The 27,815-nt window shown below is 37.4% G+C and overlaps 1 protein-coding gene across 2 annotated transcripts; it reads left to right on the top strand.

Moving 5' to 3' along the window:
• On the top strand, positions 1–27,815 carry PRPS2 (phosphoribosyl pyrophosphate synthetase 2). 2 transcript variants are annotated; one of them, XM_085321592.1, is made up of 8 exons: positions 1–231; positions 11,867–12,050; positions 14,789–14,809; positions 18,229–18,327; positions 19,397–19,521; positions 22,817–22,990; positions 25,673–25,832; positions 26,305–27,815. In XM_085321592.1, exons 1-8 carry the CDS (start codon positions 110–112, stop codon positions 26,395–26,397), a joined length of 978 nt encoding a protein of 325 aa, XP_085177718.1. In that variant the 5' UTR covers positions 1–109; the 3' UTR covers positions 26,398–27,815. The 2 variants fall into 2 exon arrangements, with proteins under 2 accessions (XP_085177718.1, XP_085177717.1); XM_085321591.1 differs by lacking the exon at positions 14,789–14,809 and having other exon boundaries at positions 44–231.

Raw genomic sequence — 27,815 nt, 5'->3', positions numbered from 1 at the left:
GGGCCCGCCGCGCCGCGCCGCTTATTTGGCCCCGCGCCGCAGTGGCCGCGCTCTCTCTCGCCCTCGTCCCGAGCCTTGTCTGGCCCTGCCGCCGCCGCCCTCATCCGCCATGCCCAACATCGTGCTCTTCAGCGGCAGCTCCCACCAGGACCTGTCGCAGCGCGTGGCGGACCGGCTCGGGCTGGAGCTGGGCAAGGTGGTGACCAAGAAGTTCAGCAACCAGGAGACCAGGTGCGTGGGCGGCGGGGGGCGCGCGGGGCGGCAGCCGTCGCGCTCTGCCCTGCCCTGCCCCCGCCGCCGGGAGGGGCGCTACCTGCGCCCGGTGACGTCACGGGCCCGCCCTCGCCACACCCCCGCCAGCCGTGATGGCGGGACGGGTTCCCCTCCCCCCCCACGCGCGCACACACCTCCCCACGCGCGGCGCCGCCCCGCGCGCGCCTCCCCGCCGCTCCCAAACGGCGGCCGCGGGCGTCTCGCGGGGGCTCTTCCCGTGTCCCGTGCCGCAGCCTGCCTTAAAAAAAAAAAACAGCAAGCAAACAAACAAAAGCGGGCGCGAGGCGCTCCGGGCGCCCTGTAACGCTTCTTCGGAGCGTCGCCCAACGGCGGCGGAGCGCCGGGGCCCCTGCCGCCCTCCGGGAGGAGGCAGGGCTGCGCTGCCGGGGGCAGCTGATAGGAGCGCGGCTGGGCTGGTGGCCCTGCCGATAGGTGTCTGCATGTGTGGTGGTGTTGGAGCACACCCAGGACTTCTAGGATGCCCTGGCCCCACCAGCTGCCACYGACGAAGTGGGCTTGAGGGGCAAAACACTCTGCTGGGGCTGTCTGGGCTTGCTGTCACTGAGGGGAACAGGTTGCCCAGAGAGGTTGTGGAGTCTCCTTCTCTGGAGATGTTCAAGGCCTGCCTGGATGCAACCCTGTCTAACATGCTCTAGGTGACCCTACTTGAGCAGGGAGGTTGGACTAGATGATCTCCAGAGGTCCCTTCCAACCTTAACCACTCTGTGACTCACCAAGGGAGCGAAGGGYGCTCCTGGGAGCAATGCCAGGAGCAGGGGAGTGCTGAATCCTGCTGGGGATGGTCACTGGTTTCAGAGGGGTTTGTGAGAGGCAGGCAGTCCACCATGAGATCTATCAGACTGTTCAGGAATGGTTAATTTCACAGTTGATYGGCTGTGGCCAATTCTTACAGTAAAGATGCAGTCCTTCTGATTTTTATAAAATACAGTACATTTATAAAGTTTCATGAGTAGGTCTGCATGTGAGTGCATATAAGAAAAGGATGTTAATAATAGGTTAGACACTTGAAAAAGTCTAGATCAAATCACATTTCRGGATTTGTTTTGGCCAGTCTTTATTGTTCAGCAGCAGTGTTATGTGCGTGAACTGTTGGTCCCACCTGAGTTGTTATGTTGGCTTTGGCTTACTTTTTCAAAAGCATAGTAGGTTGCTGGCCAGCCAAATGTAGAAAGTTACTCTGGTAACAGTGCTAAGGATGTTGTGTTAAACCATGTGGACTGTGTGCTTTACTATCTGAGAATGCATTCAAAACTTGATAATTCTTTTTCTGCCAATATCACCCATCTTAGCTCAGTTGGTTAGMGCGTGGTGCTGCTACTGCCAAGGTTGCAGGTTCAATAGGGATAGCCCTGTATGGGCTATGCTGAGGGTYGGACTGGAAGATCTCCAGAGGTCCCTTTCAACCTTACCATTCTATGATCTYTACTGGTTTTGCCGTCTTTGCTTCTGACCTACCTATATATTACTCAGGCAGGCAGCAGGAGTGCATAAATCCAGTTGTTTTCCTTATTCATCAAAAAAATCTGAGGAATTAGCAAGCAATTCATATTCAGGAACCTCAATCTTACATACCTACATTAAAAAGCAATAGCACAGTCTTGCATGCTCATGGAATGAGCATGCAGTTTTCCCTTCAGTTTGCTCATATATTCTTGTTCTGAATCTTTCAAACAAGTATATTTTCATAGCTTCCTTTGAAAGATTAACATGCTGTGGTACTAAAACTGCTCTTGAAGTTTTTCCTTCTATTTAGTCTACTTTTTCATGTTCTTAATCTAACTGCTCTTGTTCTAGTTGTGCTTACTGGTGTTACTATAAACCTTCTTCCTTTAGTGTTTATGCCATCAAATGTTTGCACACTTTTACTCTCTTCATTCCTAATTAACTGAAGATTGAAATCTTCCCTCAAGTCTTTCCAGCCACATAATCATTTTCTTTTGCATGATAAAATTTTATTTGCATATTTGGTTGCATGATTGTCTTGCAAACTTGTGCTAGGTTGTTGGGTTTTTTTTAATTTTGTTATTTTTTTTTATTTGGTTGGTTTGTTTTTAAGAGACAGCAAACTGCAGTTTTAAAAATTGGTRTGTTTTAAACAGAGGTTCTTTGATTTAGATTTCTTCCAAAGCAGAGACTTATTCCTAGAGTTTGTGCATTTGTTTTACGATGTAAATCAATTAAATTCTAGGCTTCAGGATCGCATATTCTCTACACTGTCATTCCATTTTTTTTCTTTTCTTGGTGTGAAATAAGCCTCTGCCATTAAATAAGTGGCCAGCAGTGACTGCAGAATATAARTCAGTGGTTTGGCTAACCTATACTTAGGCAAGTAGGGATGTAGTGTGGTATAGATATCATGAGGGAAGTATGTAATCTAAAAATTCTATTTGTTTCTGTTACAACACTGCTAGGCTAACATCTCTTTCCCTTTCTTCCCCTCCACCCCAACTTRAAATACTTTAACACTTCACAGTGTTAAAAGTATTTTAACACAGCTTCATTTTTAGAATCTCAAACATGCAGTTCTTATTTCCCCTTTAGCAAGTAAAATTTGCCCCACTTTATAGAATAAACTTCAAGTGGGTAGTCTTTAATATCTTCAGTAATTTATTTTGGGATGGTGCCCTTTTAGTTTTGTAAACTGACTTTTCTTAATATAAAATTCAGCAATCCTAATGAGAGAGTTCCTGAAATTTGAAATTAAAACATAACTAAATTTTATAAGATATTTAAGCTGCAAAGGTCCTCTTTTGCAGCATCTGGCTCTTCAGTCTGTCTATAGCATAATTTTTTCATGGTTGTATAAGTAAAAATTTGTTTCATCATGTGTAAAGATAATCCAGTATAGTGTTTTCTTATTTTTGTTGMATTATTAAACTTATAAATAAGAGTATTGACATTATGAAATATTTGCAGTATTACAGGATACTAGAACTCAATAGTTAAAATACTCAAAAGAACCTTAAACCTTTCCAATGGCACTTGGGCAAAACCCTGTGCAAATAGATAAGCCTGGGCCTGAGGGTCAGCGAACTCTTGCTTTGTCAGATCTGTTAAGTTAGTAAGTTGCGGAAAAGATTCACCTTTTGTTAAAAACACAGTTTTGCTGTTTAAACAATTCACATTTATGTTCAAGAGAATGAAGTAAATTGATAATTATGTGCAACCCTAGGCTTAAATATTTGTCAGAAAAGTCCTCACTGAAAGTCACTTAYCTGACAGTAGCAATTAATCTTGCTTGCAGAATAGAATGGCAAAGAGTTATTAAATATTTTGTATTATATTTCAACTGACTCAGGCTTTAGGCTTCAATTTCAATCCTTAGTAGATCTAAGTGTTCCTGAAGAACAAGAATTACTCACTGAGATTAGCTAGGGATAGGAATACTCCTAACAAGAAATGAGGTTAAATGGGCTGGTATGTTCTAAATTCTTGGAAACTTAGAATTCAAGATGCTTCTCAATTTATACTGAGGCTAGAGTATTTCAGTCCTCTTGCGATTTAGGCATTCAATGTTCTGKTAGGTTTGTAATAGAAATACTATGACTGTGCTAGATAAAATGAGGGGAAATTCCTGCTAGACTTGACTCCCCCCACCCACTATTTCTTCTTCTCTAAAGAATGTGGGAGTACTTTCCTTCAGCTGACTACTGGAGTCAACCTGGCTTTATTAAAGCAGTAAGGGAGCTTCTAAATGTCTGGTTGTAGAAGGTAACTTCGTTTAGTGTTATAAACTATTGCATCAATTGAGTATGCATGCTGACCACAGTGTCCCAGTAAGAACCTGGGTGGCAGCCACATTTTCACTTACCAGTAAAATTGTTAGTTGGGGGGCTCAATGAGTTTCTTTGCAACTCTGCAAGCAACTGGTGGCACGATTTGGAGGGCTGGGAGAGAGGAGTCGAAGACCTTGAGCTGGCATGACTGTTGCAGCCTTAATGTTGTAAAAATGCATTACATAGATATAAAACAGAAATGTGTGTGTATATCTATAAATATAACGTTTGTGTGTATATATATATATATATATATGCGTGTGTGTATAGAATCAAATCTTTTGTGTATGAAGTGTTTCACAAAATTGTCTCCAGGTACCCTTAGGTGGCACATACATATTTTACTGAATGGGCTGGTAAAGAAAAAAATTGGCATTGCGTGTTCATTATTTCTTAAATGTATTTTCTTACAATATCTGGTATGCTTTCTTTTCTAARAGTTATTTTAGCTCTGTACTTGAAGTTATTGTTCTTGAAATGGAGAAACTGCAGTCAGATGATACCCTTTTACACACCTCTGTACCAATGAAAGAACTTACTGCTYTCAGCCCTTCATGGAAGCTCCCTAACCTTTTCCTAATCAGATTCCCTGTTTTTTACCTGCAGTAAATTGTCAGAGCAAGTCATCCTCTTGGATTCCTGAGAARAACTGAAGTTTTGCCTGGCACATGYGAATTTTGGAGGCAGTTTATCTGTAGCCTTATTTAACTGCTCAAGCTGGGTTATTTCAGAATCACCAACATAAATATATGCAGTACTGCTATTATTATAGAGGAAAATGTGGTGGCTGCAAAAAGATGTTGACTGCTCTGTGAGAAAAGTTGTGCTGTTGGTATGAGGGGCATTTGTACTTTAAAGAAGAGGAAAAAATAGTAAGAACAAAAAACAAAGATCAAACATTAGAGTCGTAGTCTGAACTTTAATCTTAGAAGCTAGGAGAAATAGCTGATTCTTACAGGAATGAATGTGACTATTTCATAGAATGTAGGGTAATGAGAATAGTTTGTTCTCAAAAAAAAAAAAAAAAAAAAAAAAGAAAAATAAACCAGAAAACTTCGATATCAGTGCTATGTARTACGGATGCATGGTTCAAATGAAGTTTTTCATCATTRGGCTGTAACGCTTTTCCCCTCCATCTCCCCAGCAGTGCCCTCCAACTCCACGCTTTTACTGCCGCTGCCTCATCTCTAAGATAAGACCTTGCTGTTTTTCCTCTGCCTCCTTCCTTTGGGCTCCAGGGCTGTGGAGGCCCTGGGTTGTACCCTCACTGAAGTARGTTATTGGGGTTTTTGCAAGCCTAGTCTTGGAGTAAGCAAGCTCAAGTGGTCAGCTGATAAATCAGCTGAAGTTRATGGGGGTACAGGACACTCTGGGAGGTGAGGACTCTCTTTATATTGCCCAGCCACTCTGCAGATGATTCATATCTGTGGTTGTCATGCTCTGCCTGGGGCAAAGGAGTTGCTTCTTTCCCTCGTTCCCTGCTTGCTTATGCTGTGGTGAGCAAAGTGAGATTGGAGAAACATATTTTACCAGTATAGTCGTGTAGGATGAATTTTTCTGCATTGCCTGTAGTGGGGGTTTCTTTTATATARTGAATTTCAGCTATGACAGGTATGGTCATCTATCATATTGTTAACAGATCTGAATTCTAAAAGGCCTAAAAATACTTTGGTGTTTTGTTTTGACTTGCACTATATTGACCTTACTGTGTGCTTCTTATCTTTAGGTAGATGCCAAGCACTTGAAATATGTCAATAAACCAGACCTGTGTGAATAATTCCTGATGATCCTGTGCATACTTAGATGTAGGTTTTAGTGCTAAGCCTTTGAAGAATCCCTGCTTGTGCTCAGACTTGTTAGACCTTTATTTCCAAATTTCTGAGAGGTCTTCCTTGATCAAACCTATTTCAACCTGAAGCTGCTGAAACAGTGGTGTTTTCCTGTTGCAGTGGCTGGCTGTATGCCAGAACTGAGGACAGGAAGATTATTTCCTGGGCTGTGTAATGCTTGTTTTGTTGGTGCCCAGCAATAGGAAAGCCCGGAGTTGTAAATGAAGATATAGTTGGGACTTGACCTTGGAGCTGTTAATCAAAGTGAAAGGGTCTAAAATTGAGGAGAGAACATGGGTGCCAGGAGATACAGGATACCTAGAAACTTACAGTAAAAATGCCACAGCTGGTGTGTGTGTGTTTTGTTTGTTATTGGTGTGTTTTTTTTTTTTTTAATTGCTCTGGGTAGTAGAGCTGATGAATAGGAGCAGCAAAATTGCTAGGAAGGAGGAGCGACTGAGATTCCCTTTTCCCTGTCCTAGCACACTCTGGCAATTGGAATTTAAATCATATTAATCTACAACTTAAGTGACTTGACTTTCAGATGCTGTTTYCAAAGGTGATCTCAGCATTCAGGAGCCTAGGATTTCTTCCTGAAATCCAAGATGCTCATTTTGTGGGAGAATATCTCACTACAGCCTCTATCAAAACCAGCTAGACTAAATTTAGACCCCATAGAGTTCTACTGTTCTGTAGTTGCTTTTAGCATCCAAACAAATCAGGTTTCTCTCTGCTGTACTCTGGTGTGTAGTCACATTCTCCACTAGTCTTAAAAATGGAACTTAAGGACCAGGTTAGAACAGTAAGTAAATATTTGTGGGTATTAGTACACAAATACTAGTACACAGGGAGATGTACTGTGAAAAGTTGCTTGTGGCCATACTCCTTCCTGGCTTTCCCTCATGGAAATYTCTACAGTTGTTCAGGGGCCACTTCAGCCTGCCGTAAGCAGGTTGACTGTGCTTCTGCAGTTCTGTATACAGCTTCCTGAGCTCAGCTGAGGTCTAGTAGTAGATCAAGCAGCCCCTGCATCTCTTGAGGGGCTGACGTTAAGTGGAGACTCACAGAACATATCTAAAATGTATTTCGTGAAGCTAATTTTGTTTTTTCCTTATGCTCATAATTGCTTTGTTATAAAACATTATGCTAGTTGTAATATTTGCCCAGTAAGTTGGAGGCCTTAAGTTAAATAYCTTACTCTGCAAAAATTTGTTCCCAAGGGTAACAGTTCAAACACACCCCTCTGCTTAGTGTTTTCTATTGGCTGTTTTCTTGATGACTTGCAAATTCAGCATGTGGGTTTTTTTGGATCTTTTTTTGAGATATTGATTCTCCTTGCACACTATGTGAAGACTCTAGACTAAATTTTGGCTTCTTCTCTGGGTACTGAAAGTGCCTAAAATGAAGATTTACTTTATTGGCACCTAAATAAATTCATAAAACTTCCTGTGAGCATGGCTAGAAACTTCATCCAATAATTTTTCTTTAAAGTTTCATAGAGTCCTTTAAYTGCATGATTTGAACTGGATCCTAGTCATAGACTTATCTAATTCACTATTTTAGTATGATTCTGCATATTTATTTCCCTGCTTACCCACACCTTTTTTTTTCTAAGTTAAGATATACTTATTTAAAATTCTGCTTGTTATTAATTCTGTTAGGAATGTGTTATAAATTTAGTATCATAAGAAGCCGAATCTACCTTTATTCCTGACTTTGAATTTTGCCTAATGATTGTATGCTTCAGCCATTTAAATGTGTTTGTAATGTAAGTGGTTCTTGAGCTTTATCCTTAATTTATGATAATTAGTCTAAGTTTCTAGATATTTAAACTCTTCAATTCATCTTTGCAAGGTGACRGCAAAAATCTACACTCAAACTTGTTTTTTAGCGTGTCCTATCTTGCACATCTTTCGCAGACAGCATCACACAGACCACAGATCCCAAGTAAATAGGTGAAATTTAAAGCTGATTACTTTTGTGGACTGTTAATTTCTGTAGTGCGTACTTTAAAAGTTGCATGGTTTGGGAGCTCTTAATGTACAGGTTSTGTTGACTCTTCCTGAGCAAGAAGTTTATTTAAACTTGAGTGTTACAAAATAGCTAAATTTGATTAAATTGCATAAAACAAGCTGACCTTGTAATCTTGAAGCAAGAGCTTGTTCCTATGTCATTCCTCTGTCCTCACTACACAAAGTTGTTTAATAAAAAGCTCAGATGGATTATTAGTTAATTAGACCATGATATAGATGTCCTAAATTGTATCTTAGTAGTAATATCGCTGAACTTTGAAAAGGTAAATAATAGGAGATACTAACCTGTTGCATGGCCAACACTAGTTGATTATAAGAAAATCTTCTTACAATCGTTACATTATGTTCTTACCTGGCACCTTTAATTAGTTTACTGCAGAGTGCTATGCAAATATTTAAATTAAGATTGATTCACTTCAGTTTGCACTTAACGTGTTCRCCAGATCAGATACTTACACATACAWAGCATGTATTATTTACATGTTTGTGTACCAGAGATGTATGTCATTCTAGCCTGAAAAGCAAGACCACAAAATTTTAAAACATCAAGGGAGAAAGGAGTAGCACTTTCATTTTCTAGGTTGCTTGCAAGATGGGAAAAGTAATTGCCAGCCCAAGGGCATTGAAAAGAGAATAGTTAATGGCCATGGAAGAAGTATCACTTCAGGTCCATTATATTAACTAGAATTATATTAATCTCCAAATATATTCCGTGACCTTTTGAAACCTGTTATTTCTTAGTGGGGTGCTTAGAAATTGCCATTTCTAAGAGGAAAACAAATCGGTGTTATAATTCAATATTCTTTGTGTATGTAATGAATGTTAAGATAATGTATTCTTGTCACTGATCAAAGCCTTTTCCTATTGTATAATGCATCTATGAAACTATTTTATTCCTCAAGAACTGAAATCTTATACTGCCATCCTGTGTCACTCCAGTAATACTCTCCCCTAGAAATTGGTAGTATTTCTCTTTTAGTCTTTGGTGTCCCTCTTTGGTTTCCCTCTTCTTTATAATGGTTCCTAGATTAATTTCAAGAACAGAAGTTTAACTTCATGGGGTCCTGGATTGAAAGAAGTGACACAGAGCTTTTGCATATGTTCCTGTTCTCCTTTGGACCCATTCCAAAGGTTGGGTATATGACAATACTTGTTATTAAGCTGTTCTGTGTAAGCGCTGAGTTGAGTTGTGATTATCATCCTTTAAAATGCTCATAATAATAACTATCAGTAAACAATTGATAACTCAGCATAAGAGACTGTCTCTAATCTAATGGGTAGGTGCCTTACACAGAGCCAGATTTATATGTTCAGGAAAAAATGACAKATTTCTGTTTTGTTTGTTTTCCTAGGAAGCAGAACTCTGATACTTCAGTATGAGAGCTATTTTTTGTAGGGCTTCTAATGAAGGTTGACAGATTCTTCCCAGTGTGGAGCATGCCTAGAGCTTTGCTCAACTGCAATTGTGTTGACCAAAATTTATTTTCAGTTCCAAAAAGAAAAATAAACTAGAAAAGTATTCTTAATTTGATAAAAGTATTTATAAACAGCCTTCTTTGAATAGCTTTTTTTCTTTGATCAAAAAATTGGACAGGGAAGTAACAATTGTGTAACCATAGAAATGTATCTTCCTGCCTTGATGGAAGTCTCAAAGATTTGCTAGAATTAACATTCTGATATCTGAAGATGATGCTGTTCTTGACCCTGTCAATCTTAGAGGTCATTGTGTTTACTAGATAGTTTGTTTTAGTTTAGGAAATCCTGCTGATGACTTTCTCAGGCAAAAAAAAACCCTTAATTTAAGGAAGGAAAAACTAAGACAACATCAGTTTTGGAACTTCGAGYCTGCAGTGGAGCTGACTAGGGGAGCTGAGAGTGCAGGGACACTCATTCTCCCTTCTGTTTTCTTGGTGACCTTTCTAATGGTATGTATGTAATGTAAAAATGAGAGTATGTTGGACTTGTTTTCCTTCAAATCAACAAGGCAAAAATAGGGAGGTGAAAGAGGTGTGTTGATTTAGACAATGAGGCTGAGACCAAGTGCGAAGAGGAGTGATGGAGAAGTTTAATAAGGGTCTGGAGGGAGAAAAGGATTAAACAGAGGCAGCTGCTACTAATATGAGAAGGAGGAATCAGAGTCTGGAAKTAAATATATGTGGGTGGTAGGCACATTCAAGTAGCCAGGAGAAAGACGAAACAAATTCAGTTAGAACTATTAAGGTTGCAAAGTGAAGCACTCATGTGATGCTAGTGCTCAGTGAAAAGCAGTAGTGAAAGCAAGTGAAGAAAGGTTGCTTATCTATTGCCTTGTGCATCTGGCTTGTGATACTGTCTTTAATTGCATGCTCACATACTTATTTTCCCTAGACTCATTCTTTCACTGGTCAGCATGGAACTGTGCTTTGCTTGGTGAGGGGGAAGCAAAATAATGGCTGCTCATTAAATTGGCACAGTGTTCTGTGCAATTTAATTTTATTCTGATTTGCACACCTTCAAAGGGACAAACATTCTTTCTGGGGCAGGTATATCCTTACAGTTTTCAAAATGTAACTAGTGATACTGCCCTCAACTACCATGATGGGACTATCTGTAATGTTTGCATGTCATTAAGATGTACATAAGCAGTAAATTCCTTTTTGTGTTTTGTAGCTACACAAAGCAGCCTCTTGCACAGTACCCTGGAAGCTGATAAACTAAAGGGTTTTTTGGACTATATTTGACTAGAACAAGCCTTGGTGTTGAAAGAGCATCAGAAAAACTTTTTTTTTTTTTTTTTTTTTTTTTTTTTTTTTTTTTTTTTGTTTTTTTTTTTTTTTTTTTTTTAATCCCATCTAGGCTGTATGGATGGTTTCCAGCTAGAACCTTTGGCTTGTTTGTGGCGAAGGTGCAACCTTTCAAATAAGAACTGAAGATATTTTAGCTTTTAATTACTCGGACTGACTTAATAGAGCATGCGTTTAAATGTTCCATCTGCCTCATTATTCAGGAAGTCTGTTTTTTTGTACACTTTACTAACCTCATCTTTTTTCCTGAATTCATGTCTGTAGCTTCTATGAGTAAGTTCTGAGGTAATAGGTGTGAGTGTGACTTAACAGTAGATTTCTTGCACTTGGATCTAGAATGAAAAAAATCAATATTCTGCTTATTTGCTTTATTTTTCCTATTTTTTTTGAGATATGTTTAATTTTGAGTTCTCTGGTGGTGGTATTAATGTGTAACGTGCAAATGTCTTGATGTGAGGCAGTGATATGCCAAAATTTACTTTGGCGTCTGTAGAAGAATAAAATAATTCTTAGAAACTATCTTAAAAGACCTAAGTATGTAAGCTCAGTTAGAACAAATAGCACAGCATGTGAGAAACCTTGGGTGAACTGTTGAACTTTAACTGTACATAGACATCGTGGATTCAATTTTAGCAGACTTCTGTTTGACTTTTTTTATACTGCTGTCCTCTAAAATGCCATAGCTTCCTGAATTTAACAATGTCCTAATTATCACAGAAAATAAATAGCACTTTTTGTAGAAATTTTGATGCAATTATTAATAAAATGCTCTAGAAGTTGCCTCTTGTTTCTGTAATTATTTAGAGTTTTTTAATGCTTATCCTAACTCTTGGGGCATAGAATACCTAGACTAAAAAAAAAAAAAAGATAATATTAAACTTGATAATCGCGTGAGCTGCATCTGTGCTATAACCATAATTATACACTGGTTTGTACAGACCTTTCAAAAGCTGTATTTAGGCTGAAGTAAACTGTAGACTAGTTTGTTTTGAAGTAAACTGTGTATCAAGGAGAGAGTTACCAAATCACAGTAAAAGTGTCCTAAATGGGGATAAACTTATGAAAGTTTGTTAGACGAAACAGTGTTCTAGTCTTTAATAACACGCTTCTGATAACTAATGGGACTAAATGGCTATCTCCTACTCTTACAGTGTAGAAATTGGTGAAAGTGTGAGAGGAGAAGATGTGTATATCATCCAGAGTGGCTGTGGAGAAATAAATGACAACTTAATGGAACTACTCATCATGATCAACGCTTGCAAGATTGCATCATCCTCCAGAGTAACTGCAGTAATTCCATGTTTTCCATACGCCAGGCAAGATAAGAAAGACAAGGTAGGTAAAATGTATTTTATTATGGAAAGTGTATTTTTTTTAAGTCTTTTTACAGCTTGTTCCCTTGAAGCTTTTGGAGATAAAGCATATTTTCATAAACATTTAAAAGAATTAAGATTGTTTAACATATTTGTCTCTTTATGTTCAAATGTTGAATTACATCAACAGTAAGTGAATGGAGACAAATGATTCTTCACTTACTTTGATTTTTATAAGTAGGTACATGTTATGTGGTATATTTCAGAGTACCTTGCTAGCAAACCTAACTGAAACTTTCTTGCTTTTGCCAACTTAGTTTTTTCTTCTTCTTTTTTTTTTTACTGTGTACATAAGGAGAATACACTAGTTTTACCATCTTTAATTAGTGTAATTGCACTGAATTAAATCCTTATTGACTTCTTATTAAATAAAAATGAAGTAGCAATATTCAAAATTTATGAGGAGGAGTTAGTAGAAGTAAAGGGCAGGAATTGCCTGAGACAATTTGAAGTGCTAGAACCACTATGCAAGTGGTTTTTACTCTATAGGTTAAAACTGAGAGCCAAATGCAAGGAGCTGATTAAATCTGCAATATATTGCAGATTTAATGAACAAATAGATTATTGCATTCTGTAGGGCAGATTCCAGAAAAGTACGTTTGGAATAATCTGTTTGTATTGATGCAGAACAAACTGCAGATAAACTAGATCACTTCTGTCTTTTTAGTGCTCTTTCTCTAAATTTGGGCTGTTATAGATGATAAATGCAGCAGTTCTGCTGAATTGATAACACGATAACAACTGTTCATTGTTCATGAACTTGATTTTTTTTAGAAAGAATACAGAACTAAATTTTTTTAAAATAGAAAACTTTAGTTTTCTATCTCTAGTACATGTATGCAAAAGCCTTATTACATGAGTGTTACTTCTGTCAAAACTTACTTAAAGAACTGACAAGAATAAATGTGAAATGCAGCATTAATATTGGATTGCAATTGTTGTATTTTTGGAAAATTGCCCCACTCCTGCTACTTCCCATAAACTGACTGCCCCCTTTTACACTTTGAGTATTGAKCAAACCATCCTCAAAGCTCTGTGAGGTTTTGGTTGTTTTTTTTTCCCCCTCTTATTCTTTTATATAAAAATATAACAGGATTGATAAGGAATGTAGAATCTAAAAGTAATAGACACTACAAAGTATGGCATTATCAGCATGTGGTCGAGGAGAACAAAATTGAATACCAGAAAATTTTTCTTTTAAGGAGTGTGGTCTCCATAACATTATTATTGAGGCTTTCAAAAAACTCAGTTCAGGATTTTAGTAGGTCCCTATTCGTTGCCTGCTTCTGGAACTCCAGCTTGCTGTGTTTCTGTATTGAACAATACTCCTTGACAAGAGAGCTGAAAGGGGTTTTATCAAAAGAGCTTGAAAAGAAAGCAATCAACATTTTCTTGGAAGTTAAAGCATCTTGTTCATGAAGATGTTCTGATTTCCAAATTAATATTTGAAGTGTCTACTGGACCATATAGTAAGTTCTTGGTGTGGTAAAAGGATTAATATGTCCCAAGGTTACTATGTATCTAGGGAAAGCCTTATCGAATGTACCAAAAATCAAGATGATAGGCTTCCAGGAGACACTTGAAAYCTATAGGAAGGTGGCCCAGCATGTTCCTCAGGAACATTTTTGTCTTTTGGAAATGCCATCTGAAAATGAATAGCACAGGGAAGTAACTAAGACACTGATTTAAAATTTAAGCGTTATTCTAGGCTTTTCTTTAGATGCTGCTGGGTTCTGCAATTCTAGCAAGCCTTTTCTTTTTTTCTTTTAACCTCTGTTTTGCAATTGCGAAAATGTTTGCCATCTTTGGGAAATAAGCTTGGTAGTTGACCTCCATGTTGCAAAATAAACTAATGAGGCTGTTGACATTGGGCAGCTCACTGACAGGGAGATCCTTCCTCTCACTGTTTGATTGCATCATGTCATTTGGTCTTTGACCCATATTGAATGCATAAGATCTGTGTGCTGTCTGAAATGTCAGAGAAGTGCCAGCCATATTCTTTCTTTGAATGTATGCAGATTTTTTTTTTCCTTCTGCTGGAAGATCTTGCAGCAGTTGCTTGAATAAGAAGTGAAGCAGCGTAATATGCTGTTTACTAGTTTAAATTTAAGTTGTTGGCTTTCAGCCCATTTAGTTCTTTATAGATGAGTTCTTGATGCTGGAAATAACAAATTTTCACTGAAAATAGTGAAAATACTTTTGATTTAAGGAGAAAGGCTTTCAGTAAAACATCATATTCTGAATATGTAATCTAGTCTGGACATTTTAGCATTAAACCTAGCCTAGCTTTAAATGAGTTAACTTTGGGTATTAGCAACGGTTCTGGCAGGACAATAGAGATCTGTGCAAGCTGTTCTCTCAGTTATAAAGGCAGGGAAACAGAGGTTTAAGGAAAAAAAAAAAAAAAAAAAACTTGCCAAGATTACTAGTAAAGTTGGTAAATTGACCTGGGCATAATTAAGTGCTGTCGTAAGCTAGAATAAATCTGATATACAAGCTAACTAACTTAAAATTAGCTCAAGTATCTGTATTTTGGCTGTATTTGCAAGTTTATGCATCCTCTATGCTTATCTTCAAAGCCTTGGCAAGATACTTTTATGTAGGATGCTATAGAGATGTCTTTGAGATAAGTTGGAAGTTTAGTGACAGGTGAGGTTTGGTGTTCCACAGCTTATGTAACTTTGTTTTTTTGATTTGTAGAAGGGAGCCGTGGAGCGTTGGGTAGGTATCCTTTTTTTTATTTTAATTTTTTTAATCTAATAGTAAGCATTTCCATTAAGATGGCCTTAAAGGGTGAGGCTTACTGGGTTACATCATATAAATGGGAACTCTTTCAGTTTCACGCCCAGATTTCAGCTGTGTGTTTTTTTTTTTTTTAACTTAGGCCATGGCAGTAATCCTGTGGAATAATTTGCTAATAGACTCCTTGATATTTTTTTTTTAAGTCGAAATTGTGCTTGGACAGTCAAGATAATGGCTGTCAATTCTGGAGGCTTCAAAGCATATTTCATTTTCAAAATGATAAATTTAGGTAATAAATTTAGTGAATATTCAGTATCAATAAACTTCACAACTGACTTTCTTGGAAGTGAAAGTTCCAGTCAAATATTTGTGGTTTCTTGGATATATATTTTTTTTGATTCAGTATGCATGTGATGCACTTTGAACAAAACAATATAATAAGATAATTAAAGGCATTCGCACCTTTTGGTTTTAGCTATGTATTCGTTCCATAGTTGTTCTTAAGAGGTCATTTTTACTAGTTTTGTGGATTCCTTCCCTTTCCCTAGTAATTTTAAGAATTGCTAATAACTTTGTAACACATCTTGAAACAAGAAATCTTTTTATTATAATTGCTGCTATAAGTGAGTGGGGAACTTGCTTAGGAACTAAAAACTTCAGTAATTACTTCAATTTAGTTTCTGTACATAAKCTAATGTATTTCATACTAATAATTCTGAATAATCTCAAAGTGTATCAAAGAATGGAACAATGAACATAGAGAACTTTCTTGTATTGTTGCCTCTCTGATAAGCAAACATCACAAAGCCAAAGAAAACCTTCAGTTCTTGTCTACTGTCATCTGAGTTTCTCAATTTGAGGCCAGATTGTTTGAGGTTTTCTTGAAGTTTATTTTTAAAATCACCTTGGATTATATTGTAGCAAAAACTTTTCTCACTTTCTTTGTAAGCAATCAAATCTTACTTTTTTGAACATGATTATTCATTTTAATGCACAATTTTGTGTAGAGGAAACTCAAATAGCTGAAACCCTCATTTGTCTTAATCTGTTAGCCCATTCTTAAGAAACAAGTATTGGTGTTTGGCTATCTTTTCTTCCAAGACCCTCTGTTCACCAGCATGTAGGCAATCTGTGATGTGCATGTCTACTAAAACAAGTTACCTAGTGGTAAAACCTTCAAGTTTTTCCTTCTGGGAAGTCAGCCTGCAAGGCCAGCAGCTGAAAGAAGTATCAACTGGTAATGTATACATTAGTTCTTGATGCAGGAAAGTTGGGGGTTTTGTGTGTTTTTCTTGTTTGTTTTGTTGATGATATTCAGCTTGTCTCATGCCTCCATATCATAACTTGTATGTTTGTTGAACAGAAATGAGGAGGGGGGAAAATAGTGAACTTAATTAGCCCAGAAGGAATGAAAATACAAACCACATTCTGGGAAGAATCTTATTTGCCATGACAGCAAGGCTGAACTTGCTACAGCTTTCTACCAGAAGAGGTTGTCCTGGTTAGCAGTCTTAGTTCCTCCCCTCTTCCGTTTTGGCTTCTTTGGCTGGCTGCTATGGGTTCRGACAGGTATCAGTGTGCAGCCCAAGAGAAGTGTGGAAGTGTGTAGACTGGAGGCAAGGAATGGGACAAGAAGGTGAGCAAACCTCTGCCTTCAGCAGCATTTCTCAGTTTAGCTTAACTAACATGAAATCAGATCTTTGTAAACTGCTGATGAAAGAACATGATGGTAAAGTCAAATCTTTGTTTTGCTGGGTGTTACCAGAGACTTGAATATCTTGAAGCTTAGACTGGTCTGATTTGGACTGCTAAAATGACCTAAAGTTACCAGGATCTTGAATAGGGCAAATCACAGGTTTACTGAAAAGAATAGAAGTATCCAGAAAGCATTGGCTCACTTGGACCTTACAGAAATCATCATAGATGAGGACAGCGTAGTTCTCAGTAACTGGGAAATATCCATCCCTGACGAGGCTGTGAGGACTGCAAAAGTCTTTTGGAAGCTGTCTGCATATGAATTGGAGACCTAGGTAATTGCAAACTGCTATATACATCTTCTCTGGCTCTCACAGAGGCGAAAGGGGGGACATCTTGTGCAAAGTACACACACACATCATGCATACAATAAAAAAAAAAAAACCTTCAAGGAAATAAACTGAGATATTGCAGTTTTTYTTGCAGCTTGGAGTATGTTGGCAATTCACAGATTAAAACAGGGAAAGGTCGAGTTTCCAAATAAATCAACAAACGCGTTGATGGAAATACCTCTGTGCTGTAGCCAGGTGCCAGCATAGCATCCATGTTAAATTGGCAGTGATTCAGCTTATTGTGTGTTTTGCCCTTGAGAGAACTTATTAAAAATTGAGATACTTTGAAAAATTTTGGGGAGATCCTAGAAGGCTAAATGAAGCTGTTTAATAAAGAAATCTAGGAGGGAGCATATCTTGCATGCAAAACCAGAATCCTACAGTGAGATGGAACCTGCGAGTGAGTTCTGCTACTGCGCTAACAGTAGTGGTGGTTGCTAGTCATATTTAATAGTTGGTGAAAGAAAATGTGAAATTTAGTATGTCCATTACAGACAAAGCTGTTAAGACTAACGTAGCTTTTTTACAAAGCTACAGAGTCTCAAAGGACTTTGCAGTTGCTCAGAAAAACATAAGCTATCCTCCAGTCACGATTTTTCATCTTTTTATGTTGCTGTGCATTTTGCATCTTTGTTAGATTTTTTTTGAAAAAGCACTTGACATTGCCACTAACTGTGCTAATTAGTCTTTCACTCTTCCTCTGCCCCTTCCACTTTCCTGTTTTCTTCCCATTCTCTTCCCCTTCACCAAAGTCTAGATTCCTAATTACATCTGACAATTAAGTTCTAATTGGCAAAAAGTCTTCTGTGCCTGCCTAGAAGGATCTGTTTTACTGTATCATGAAGAAATGCTTGATATTAACTTTAAACAGTGTTTTTAAAAGTTAGATTCATTCTGCCTTCTTCATACTTGGCAATGTTCTTTAGAATAGGATAGTGGCCTGAGAATCGGGTATTAATGTATGGATAGTGGGTTAGATAAACGGAGACTGTCTGTCCTTCATAAAGAACAGCTAGCTGAAAGTTCAAAATAAAGAATTGGAAAACTATATCCCCAAGTTTCTCTGTTTGCTAGCCAGATGTTATTAGCCAGGCTGTGCAAGCTAATTCAGGTACTCCAAAATGTTTTACTGAGTTTCAAAACCCTAGTAGCAAGACCTTGCTATTGACAAACTAGTTTGGCCAAAGTTTTTAGAGATCTTCATATMTAAATTGCAAATATACTAAAAGATATGTAAACATAGGAAACTTTCTGACTCTTTGTATCTAGTCAGTCTTTTTAAAATTTGAACATTTGTGCTTTATTCCTCAGAGTCGTGCTCCAATCTCTGCAAAACTTGTTGCCAACATGCTGTCAGTTGCGGGGGCTGACCATATCATCACTATGGACTTACATGCTTCTCAGATACAGGTAATTGAGTTCTTACTGACTGTAGTAGAAGGTCTGTTAAATTAATATGAAAAGCTAATACTGAATCTCTGTTTTCCCCTCATTGTTTTGAAAGGCAGCATTTGGAAGTGTAATTCTCAGGGTTTAGAGAAAGCTTTGATTGCCTCACTGCTGGTTTCTAATTATGTTATCAGCCTTGATCTTATGGGGGAGTGTGTCATTTTGCAGGTACTTCAGATGCTTCTGAGTGTTTCTTCCTCCTCTCCTCCCAAGAATTGGCTAAACTCAAGTATTAGAGCTCCTGGAATGTCCAACATGCCCTCTGGGTGAGGAGGAGGTTCTCTTTCTCATCCTTGGGAGAGTTTTGATGCAGCCAGGGAGACACTCTCTCAAGAGAAGTGGAGATAGAGGCTAGAAATGCTTAGCTGGCTTCACTGATGAATTCAGCAAATCAGAGTAGATGTTGGCTGTGTTTCTCACATACTCCTCTTTCAAGATATCTTGCTTTTTTCTAGAAAATACCTTCTTTCCAGTTCCAGCATTCTATTAATCAGAATTTCAAATTACGCTAGACAGTTCTCAAAGCAGCTTCATTTATGGTCACAGATTTCTTCTTATTGCAGCTTGTACAAAGAAGAGAGATTCCATTCTGCTCCTGAGCTCAAGTTAACTTAACTTGAATCTCTCCTGGACTGAACTTCTAGTGTTTATGTCAAGCAATTAGTCCTAAGAATTAATTTATGGCAATTAAGTAAGCTTGAGACTCTTACAAGCATGAATTTGCTTAGATGCTGCAGCCTTGGGATTTTTGTTGTAGGTTTCTTTTTGTGTGTGGGGGGGTATTCATACAGTGGGAACAGTTTTTCTTCATTTCACTACTTTGAGATTTTTAAAGATCTCCGTATTTGTCCAACTCCGCTTCCACTGGATTTGATGGACATAACAGCGGGTAGAATCAGGCCACTGTAGAATACTAAAATCCTACCCTACATGAGAGGCAAGGACTTGACTCTTTTCTAATGTCTTCCAAGTAAATTCAAAGTAAAAAATAAATGTATGTTTATGAAACTATCTTTCTCTTTTGAACTAGGGTTTCTTTGACATTCCAGTAGATAACCTGTATGCAGAACCTGCAGTGCTGCAGTGGATAAAAGAGAATATTGTGGAGTGGAGAAACTGYATCATAGTCTCACCTGATGCAGGTGGTGCAAAAAGGTACTATTCAAGCCATTAGTTCTGCATATAGTTAGTGATCAATGAACTACTTGGTGTATTCTTTTTCACATCCCTACCCCCCACCTCTTCCATACATTCTTTGAATGTATGAGATACAGGGTACACAATTGATGCCAGCTGCATTGTAAAAAAAAAAAAAAAACCCAGCATAACTAGTTCTTCTAAATGTTGTTCATGTTTGAAAACATCCAGGAGCTTTCTACACTCTAAAGAAAATGGGGTTTTTTCTTTCTCTGGATATGGCATTATTAACTGAATCCCTCCATGAGAGGGAAAGATTTTTTTTTTCTCTCTCCTGCTGCTTGCTTCTTTAGTCTAGTTGCTGCCCCTGTTCCTGTTTCACTCTGGAATTGCTTAAGTTTCCTTTCTCTGATAAAGCATATAGTCTTTCCTCACTGTACCTGCTGGCACTTGGGTAAGACCTTGCTTGAGTCATGTTTCTTTTCTTTAACTGCATTCTAGTCTTAACGCTATGGACTCAAGTTAGGTACTGTGAATATTAGAAAAAGAATGAACTTTTACTTTGAGTGGCAAGTGGTAAAAGTAGCAAACTCAATTAAYTGTAATGATTCTCTATTCACAGCATGTGTTACTTGTTTAGGAGACTGATCCTATAAATTAATGCAAAAGTTCGGAAGCACAAAGTCAGCTAAGTGGTAGAGGATACCACTGAGGTGAAATATTGATTCTCAAGTTACTGGTCGTTCTGCTGTTAGAAACTGAATAGGAGCAAAAACAAATGAAATAAGAAGCCTATAAGCCCATCATAGTTTAAATATTTGGAATGTGGCACAGGCAAAGCTGGAAAAACAACCATATTATAACTTAAGGCAAACTGTTTGGGTCCATCATGAATCTGTTTTAAAAATTAACAGAGGAATAAGACTACGATTGCAGAGTTTTCCTGTTTAGATTACTGAAGTTAAAGATGGGAAGAATAGAAATTAGAAGGCATTCTAAAATTGAGATRACTCAGTCCATTAAGTTTATTTTTGTTCCTGTCTAGATCCTGTCTTTTTTTTTTTCTTTTGAAAGACAGTCTTTGTTTGGAATCCAATTTGGGATACAGTGGATTTTTTTTTTGTTGTTGTTGTTTTTAGGGGGATGGGGGAGGTGGTCAAGCAGTGAGGTTCCCCCTCTGCCCTAGTAAGTATTTGTGTATTAGAAACTGATTGTGAGAGTTTATTTTTGAGGACCACTTTCATTCTAATTAATAGGTATAGAATCTGTTTTGCAGTCGTCCTATTGCAATGCAATCAAACATTTGTTGCTGAAGAATGTTGCTTACCATAAATCTACTTCTCCTTTGCCTCTGGTAATATAATATAAAGATGGCTTTGGCTTGTTCGTTTAAAACATGTAGACCTTCAAATTAATACTTGAGTTAATGAAAGTGAATAGAATGTGAACAATGTCTTAAAAATAAGTCAGAAGTATTAAATACGTTTTTATTGCTCAACATTTTAAACATTTGAATACTTTTCTGTTTCTTACTGTTTGCTTGGTGACTTTCCAGCTCATAAAGTTTTGTGATTGAAGTAAGGCATGCAGGTTCTATTGMTGTCTTAATGCCTCTGAGGTATTGAGGTTTGTTTTGAAGTTACTGTTATGCACAAAATTGTGAAAGCATTTTAACGTTTTTTTGTTCATCAGCCTGGTTTTGGAAAGCTGTAACAAACTTATTTTTTGTATATAAAGAAACTGGACTGTATTCTACATTAAATGTGAATGTTAACCTTGTTAACAACATTCTAAAAGTATTCTGAAAAGGACAGGCTTCAAGACTGTGCTAGTATATTAAAAAAAATCTGGATTAGCAACCTATTTAATTAGAAGTTTGTAACGTATTAAGCTTGGTAGTTCAGTCTGGCCACCAGAGGTCRTCATAGAGTTCTAAAAATCTTTGCCAATCAGAAGCATTGCTGACAGAATTACTCAGTAACCTACTTCATTATTAGACAAATGTTGCTAAATAAATTACTAATCACCATTAACTTGCTTGTTTTTCCCATTGGCCTGGTTTTCACATTCCTGGCAGTAGTGTTTTTGGTTAGGATTTTAAAGTGAAGCTGATGAATGCTTGGAATTGAGGCCTTCTCTTTTTTTTTTTTAAACTACCTAGTGTGACTAGGTTTTGCAGCAGTTCAATAAAAGCCTGTGAAGAGCTGACATGTTTTGAGTATACATTCTACATACCAGTAAAAGTCCAACAAATCTTAGGTTTTTCCTGAGCTACTAGTAGCTCTGTAGCTACCTTCAAAATKRTTTCAAAAGCTATATTTATTTTAAATTTTTCTTAATTTAATTTTGAATTAACTATTATCTAATGCAGTGGCTTTTACAACTGAACATTGTTCTTTAATTTTCCCCATGCCCAAACCTTTTGAGTTCTTCCATAGCAGTCTTAAAGGGAAAGCTTTTCCTGGAAGAAATGAGGCATTACATCTCTACATATTTTCAGACAGCAGCTTTTATTCTACTTGCAGTGACCCTCCTCCACACAGGTGTATTCAAAAGTTCTATTTATGGTGGAGGTGCAGAGGGTAAGCTACTAGGCCTGTAATTCTCCTACCCTCTGTTGTGAAGAGGAAGAGACCAATAATTAGAAGGGACAGAATCTACAACAGTAGGCTTCTAAGGACATATCCAGTTCTTTTCTATTAGAGACTAGCTGTCTCTGATAGTAAATTTCTACTTGAGAAACTAGTTCTACTTAGTAGTAAATTTCTACTCCAGTATATTTGTATTATTAAAAGCAGATTTTGTGTACAGAACTGTATTTTATAAACTTATTGGAACAATGCAGCTAAAATCTTTGCATCAGATGAAAAATGACTGCTTTGGGGTTAGTGGGTTTTGGTCCCCACCCTCTTAGTTTAACAGGCCTATGCTGTGAAGTGAACCTCTCACTCTGAGTAATAATATATGTATATGTCCTCTTTTCTCCAACCAATGACCAACATTGCTGGATTGCTACTTCTATTAAATGCCTTAAGCACAGTAACTTAGTTATCCTAACTGAATTTACCTAGTGACCTTTTCAAAGACTAGTGTCAGAAAACTGAAGTCAATTAAATATTTCTGGAGTATTGGTTAAAACACTGATTGTATGTATTGACAAAGAATTAAGATTTCCTACCCTGTCTTGTGACTTGCAAATGCTTGTGCTATAGTGATCTTTTTTTTTAATAAACATGCAGTTTTGTGACAAGTAGGCTTTCTTCTCCCTTTTAAAACAGATTTCTGAAATGTGTTATTTCTTCCTCCGACTTAGGGTTACTTCAATTGCTGACAGACTGAATGTGGAATTTGCTCTCATTCATAAGGAACGGAAGAAAGCAAATGAAGTAGACAGAATGGTCTTGGTTGGTGATGTGAAAGACAGGGTAGCTATTCTTGTTGATGATATGGCTGACACATGTGGCACGATATGTCATGCAGCAGACAAGTAAGTATTAGTAGCTAGCCCAATGTCTCCTTGTGATGTGACCTACAGATAGCAGATGAACTCAGTTGCTCTGTCTGCATGCTTATAAGTCAACCTAATCTTTGTAGAGTGAAGTTGCTCTGTCTGCATGCTTATAAGTCAACCTAATCTTTGTAGAGTGAAGTTGCTTTGATTCTTCAGTCCATAGGCCACAGTCTCTTGATCAAAACTGTTCTCCTTTAGAATGTGGAAATGAAAATATTTACAGAAATACATAATCTATATTTAGAAAGAAGAAAGAATAAAAACACTCATCAAATTTGGAAGGGACTTGGGGAGCCATGTAATATATTTTTCCACTTCCTAGGCAGACATGACGGATCATTCTGTTCTTAAACCTTATGGAGGTTTTCCACTCCCCTTTAGCAAATTTTTGCAGAGCCTTATTAGATTCACCATTAGAAAGTTTTCCTCCTCAATGTTTTGCATGTTTAATCTTAATCTTTAATACARATTTTTAATATAAAACTACTTGTCCTCTTTGTCCTGGACGATGAAAATAAACTTATTTTTATCCTTTTTCCTCTGGAATCAGGTTGAATATTTTCATCCCCCTCTGGAATAAACAACCTCAGTTTGTTCAGTCTGTTCTTTCCACGTGGTTTCTAGACCTCTGCTCTTGATGCTGTCTGAGCTCTTTTCAGTTCTTCCATTTACTTCTTGAAATGCAGCATATGAAAGTAGGCCCAGTATCCTGACTGAGGCCCTAACATTGCTGAGTAGAAAGGATTAATCTTGTAGGTTTCTTTTTTTCAGCCTGTCTTTATGCTTGTACAGTTCAGGGTGGTGGTAATTTTTTTCCCACAGAGGTTGATAGTGCTGGCTGCCCTGAACTTTGTCTACCCTTTTCTAAAAAAAAAAATTGCTACCCAGGAGACCCCAGTCTATGTAAACTCAAATGATTATCTTTTTCCTATTGCCGTAGCTTCACAACTGAAAGTGAGTGGCAGCAATTCTAGCTTAAGAAAGCACTTTGACAAATTGGAGAAATGGACTGATATTCCTTAAGAACAAATGTGAGGTATTAGAGTTGAGCAAAACTGGACTGAAGTGCTCCTGCGCTTCCATTCATATCTAAATGTATGCTGTCAGCTCTGTTTTGGAAGGTCAGAGGCTTCAATCTAAACTTGCTCAGAGACCTACGGCTTAATTTTGCCATCCAGAGATTATTTTCAGATCTTGTCTTATCTGGTTTATGGCATAGACCCTCTCCCTCTCCACCAATGGCTGTGCCTGCTGCAAAGGAGAAGTGGGAACAAACTGCCGGGGAACTAGACACTAGAATGTCTTCAACAGATTTTGTTGCTGAACACTTAAAACAGTATTGTTCTCCTTTCTAAAGCTTTTTATCTCTGAGTTGAGATCACCTTGAATTTATATTCCTGCCCAATATACTTGCAGACTATTTGAAAGTATTGACTAGCATCAAATCCAGTAAAGGTCCAAGTGGTACTTCCTGTCTAAACCTATTTCATAGTCTGTTGAAGTAATAGGGTGATACTTCAGTGAGCTAGACATTACCACTAGTGAGCTGAAGTAAGGATCATCCCACAGGATTTAGCTGAAGGTTTGCTGTTTGCTTCTAGGTGATCAGGATGGCAAAAACTCAAGGTAGAAGCGTTCATATAATTTTGTTTACTTGGATATCATACTTGATGGAATTCTGCAATTAGATATTATACAGTTTGCTGTCCACATAGTAATCTGTATCAAATGCCAGTGTTAGCCTGTGTGCCCTTTTCTTGTCAAAATAGTCTAGCCAATGATTTTTTTGACACCTCTGTGCACAGAGGACACTAACTGCTGCCAAAAGAGGCCTTTATTTTTTTTTCCTGCTATGAAAGAAATGCTTTATCTACGACAGATTTTTATAGAGCAAACTCTGAAAGCATCAAAAACCTACAGTGTACCTGGAGTGTTCACCAGAAGATGCTTTTGCTTGAACAACGCTGTCTATTATTGTTGCGATGTTCTTGGCATGAAGGTGTGCTTTTCATTAGTGCTAAAGCTAGATGAGGTTCTGCTTAGACTATCTAAATTACTTTTTAAGACTTTCTTTATAAAGAAAGGTTTACTAGCAACCTAAGGGCATATATAGTAGGTTATAGATTARGTTAGACAAGTATTTCCAGATACTGTAGATGAACTTGCTGAAGGCTTTTTTCTTCTTCACTTGTAGTACACATTCACACGGTAATAATGTATCCTCCTTTGAGGTTGCACATGCTAATGATTGGAATTCTTTGATTCTAGTGAGTCATTCAAAATGATATGATATTTCTGTTTTTGTCTCTTTTCCTTTTACTTTCTGTGCTGATCCAATAAAGTACCAACTGTTCAAGGCTGCCTTTTGGCCTAGTTCCAGTGGTAGTCTCATAGCTTTGAGTATCTGGAGATAGAGGGGCCAGTGAAAACAATATTAAGAGAATCTGACATTCACAAGTTGTTCTAGTTCTTTCATTTATACAAGTTTTTTTGTATGCTTTATCATCTCACTGTCCTGCAGTAAGCTAGGCTTTTGATCATTAAACTTTTTTGATCCCAAACCTTTGTCCAAGCACAGTAGACTCACATTTCAAAAGTGCCATCTAGAACTGTGCATTTAAACATGTATCACAGCATGTACTTCCTTCATGCTTGCAGGTTAGTGTCTGCTGGAGCCACTAAAGTTTATGCTATTCTTACTCATGGAATCTTTTCTGGTCCTGCTATTTCTCGGATTAATAATGCAGCATTTGAGGCTGTTGTGGTAACAAATACAATCCCTCAAGAAGAGAAAATGAAACACTGCCCCAAAATTCAGGTACTGTAGTGTTCTTTGTCATCTGTTCAAACTCTGAATTTGTATTTTACCATTCTGCGATGCTAGAGTTTTGTGCCTTAAGATGAAAATCATATTCTCAATTGTGCAGCTAGGTTATTTGCAGAACATACTGTGAAATCATGCTGAACAGTTGTTCTAAGGAAATTGAGTTAGTATGATAAAATACTGGAAAAAAATATTTGATGCTGCAGCAGATCAAGTATGCATGACTATGCAAGAATAATGGGTTTTAAGCTGGCTGTGATGCTTTTTTAAAATTTGATCAAGATTCCACATACAGTACTTGTATGTGTATTTGTACTCCTCTTCCCTGCAGAGGTAAGAGAGCAGAATAGTAAACTGAATGTACAATTCATATGCTTATAAACTGAATTCTTTATAGGATATCAAAACAATAAACTACAATTGTTTTTATTTTCCCTTCTCCTCCTGCCCCTTTCTTTCCTTTTAGGTTATTGACATTTCTATGATCCTGGCTGAGGCAATTCGAAGAACACACAATGGTGAATCTGTATCTTACCTGTTCAGTCATGTTCCCCTGTAACTGCAAAAAGCTATGTTGTATCTTTGTCAACAGGGCTAGTTGACACAGCCCTTGCAATCACAAGAGATGAATGTTTGTAGAAGTCCAGAGCTGTAGGTTAAATTATGTGTTTGTCTCCTAATTACTGTTTGTTCCTTTTAAATGGGCAATAAATCTCCATCCTGCAGAAACCTTTTAAGAATTCCCATGGGAGTTTGGGATCTTACCTGTTGCCAAGTTCTTCTGTGTGCTTAGGTTCTCTTCCTACTAAATTGCTGCTTCAGATCTGTTTTCTGTTCAGAATTACTAAACAAGTTTATAGAACTTAATAGAATCTATGCATATGAAATTGTCTGTGTTAAACTAAATGCTGCACATCAAGGCATCTGCAGTCTGTCAGGCAGGCAGCCTTGTGTGTGTGTTSTACTCAACTCCAAAGAACATTATTTTATAAGCTCTAATAGAATTTAAATCTCATGTTAATTTTAAGGAACTGTTGACACATCCATAATATTACCTGTGTTTCTTAAACTTTGTTCTTTTTTTCCACAACTTTGTAACAAGTTTTCTTCTGTAAAGCTCTCAGTTGTTCATTATATCATTTGATTGAAATCTACTGTGCAGATACTATAGTCAATTATAAGATTGATGTTTCAGTATTGCTGGGATTACTTATTAATTTCCTGTATTTCAGTAATAAGGACCAATTTTAAATCACAAGARCAATTTGTTTTGCATGTCACTTTTCCCATAGATTTTAGCATTCTATGATTCTAATAATATGAATAATTTTGTAAGTTTTTCTGCTAATGTTGTAAAGCATTACTGTGCATAGTCCAAACAAATATAGACACTCTTACATATTTGTAAAAAAAAAAAAAAAAAAAATCTACCCATATTTATTTGACTGAAAATAGCAGAAAATACTTTTCATCTTACCTGCATTGTTAATAGAGCTTCAGCTTTCTATTATGAACTACCACAGTACTTTGCTATGTAGGCAGTGAACTATGGTAAACTAACCAGTCTTGAATACTCTRGTATTAGAGAATTAAAACCACGGGGAAAATAGATTGTATTCCGAGAAGCCTATGGTTAGGTACTGGTAAGTGCAGTCAGTAATGGATTCTGGGGAAAAAAGGAAATTCAATCACTGTACTTCTAGGTCTTCATTCTTTTACAGAGTTTTCAGCCTTCCTACTAAAAAGGAAGAGTTCAGCTGTGTTAAGATGGCTTCTTGCACCTAAATCATAGGAAAACTCAGCTTTCCACCTGAGATTGAAATTTTTAATTAATAAAAGCATTTGCTGTGTTTGAGAAATGTTTCAGTACAACGGAACCTCACAGAATAGCCTTTTTTCATCATAACTTGCTTATTCTGGGATATATTTATCATGATGCACTGTGTTTATAAAATGGATTTTTCCATTCCATTTAAC

The sequence above is a fragment of the Rhea americana genome, unplaced genomic scaffold (genome assembly GCF_003343005.1).
Source record: "Rhea americana isolate MKP2758 unplaced genomic scaffold, rheAme1 scaffold_7, whole genome shotgun sequence".
NCBI lineage: Eukaryota > Metazoa > Chordata > Aves > Rheiformes > Rheidae > Rhea > Rhea americana.
The sequence above is the reverse complement of the archived record's forward strand: the minus strand, read 5'-3'. Positions and strand labels throughout refer to the sequence as shown.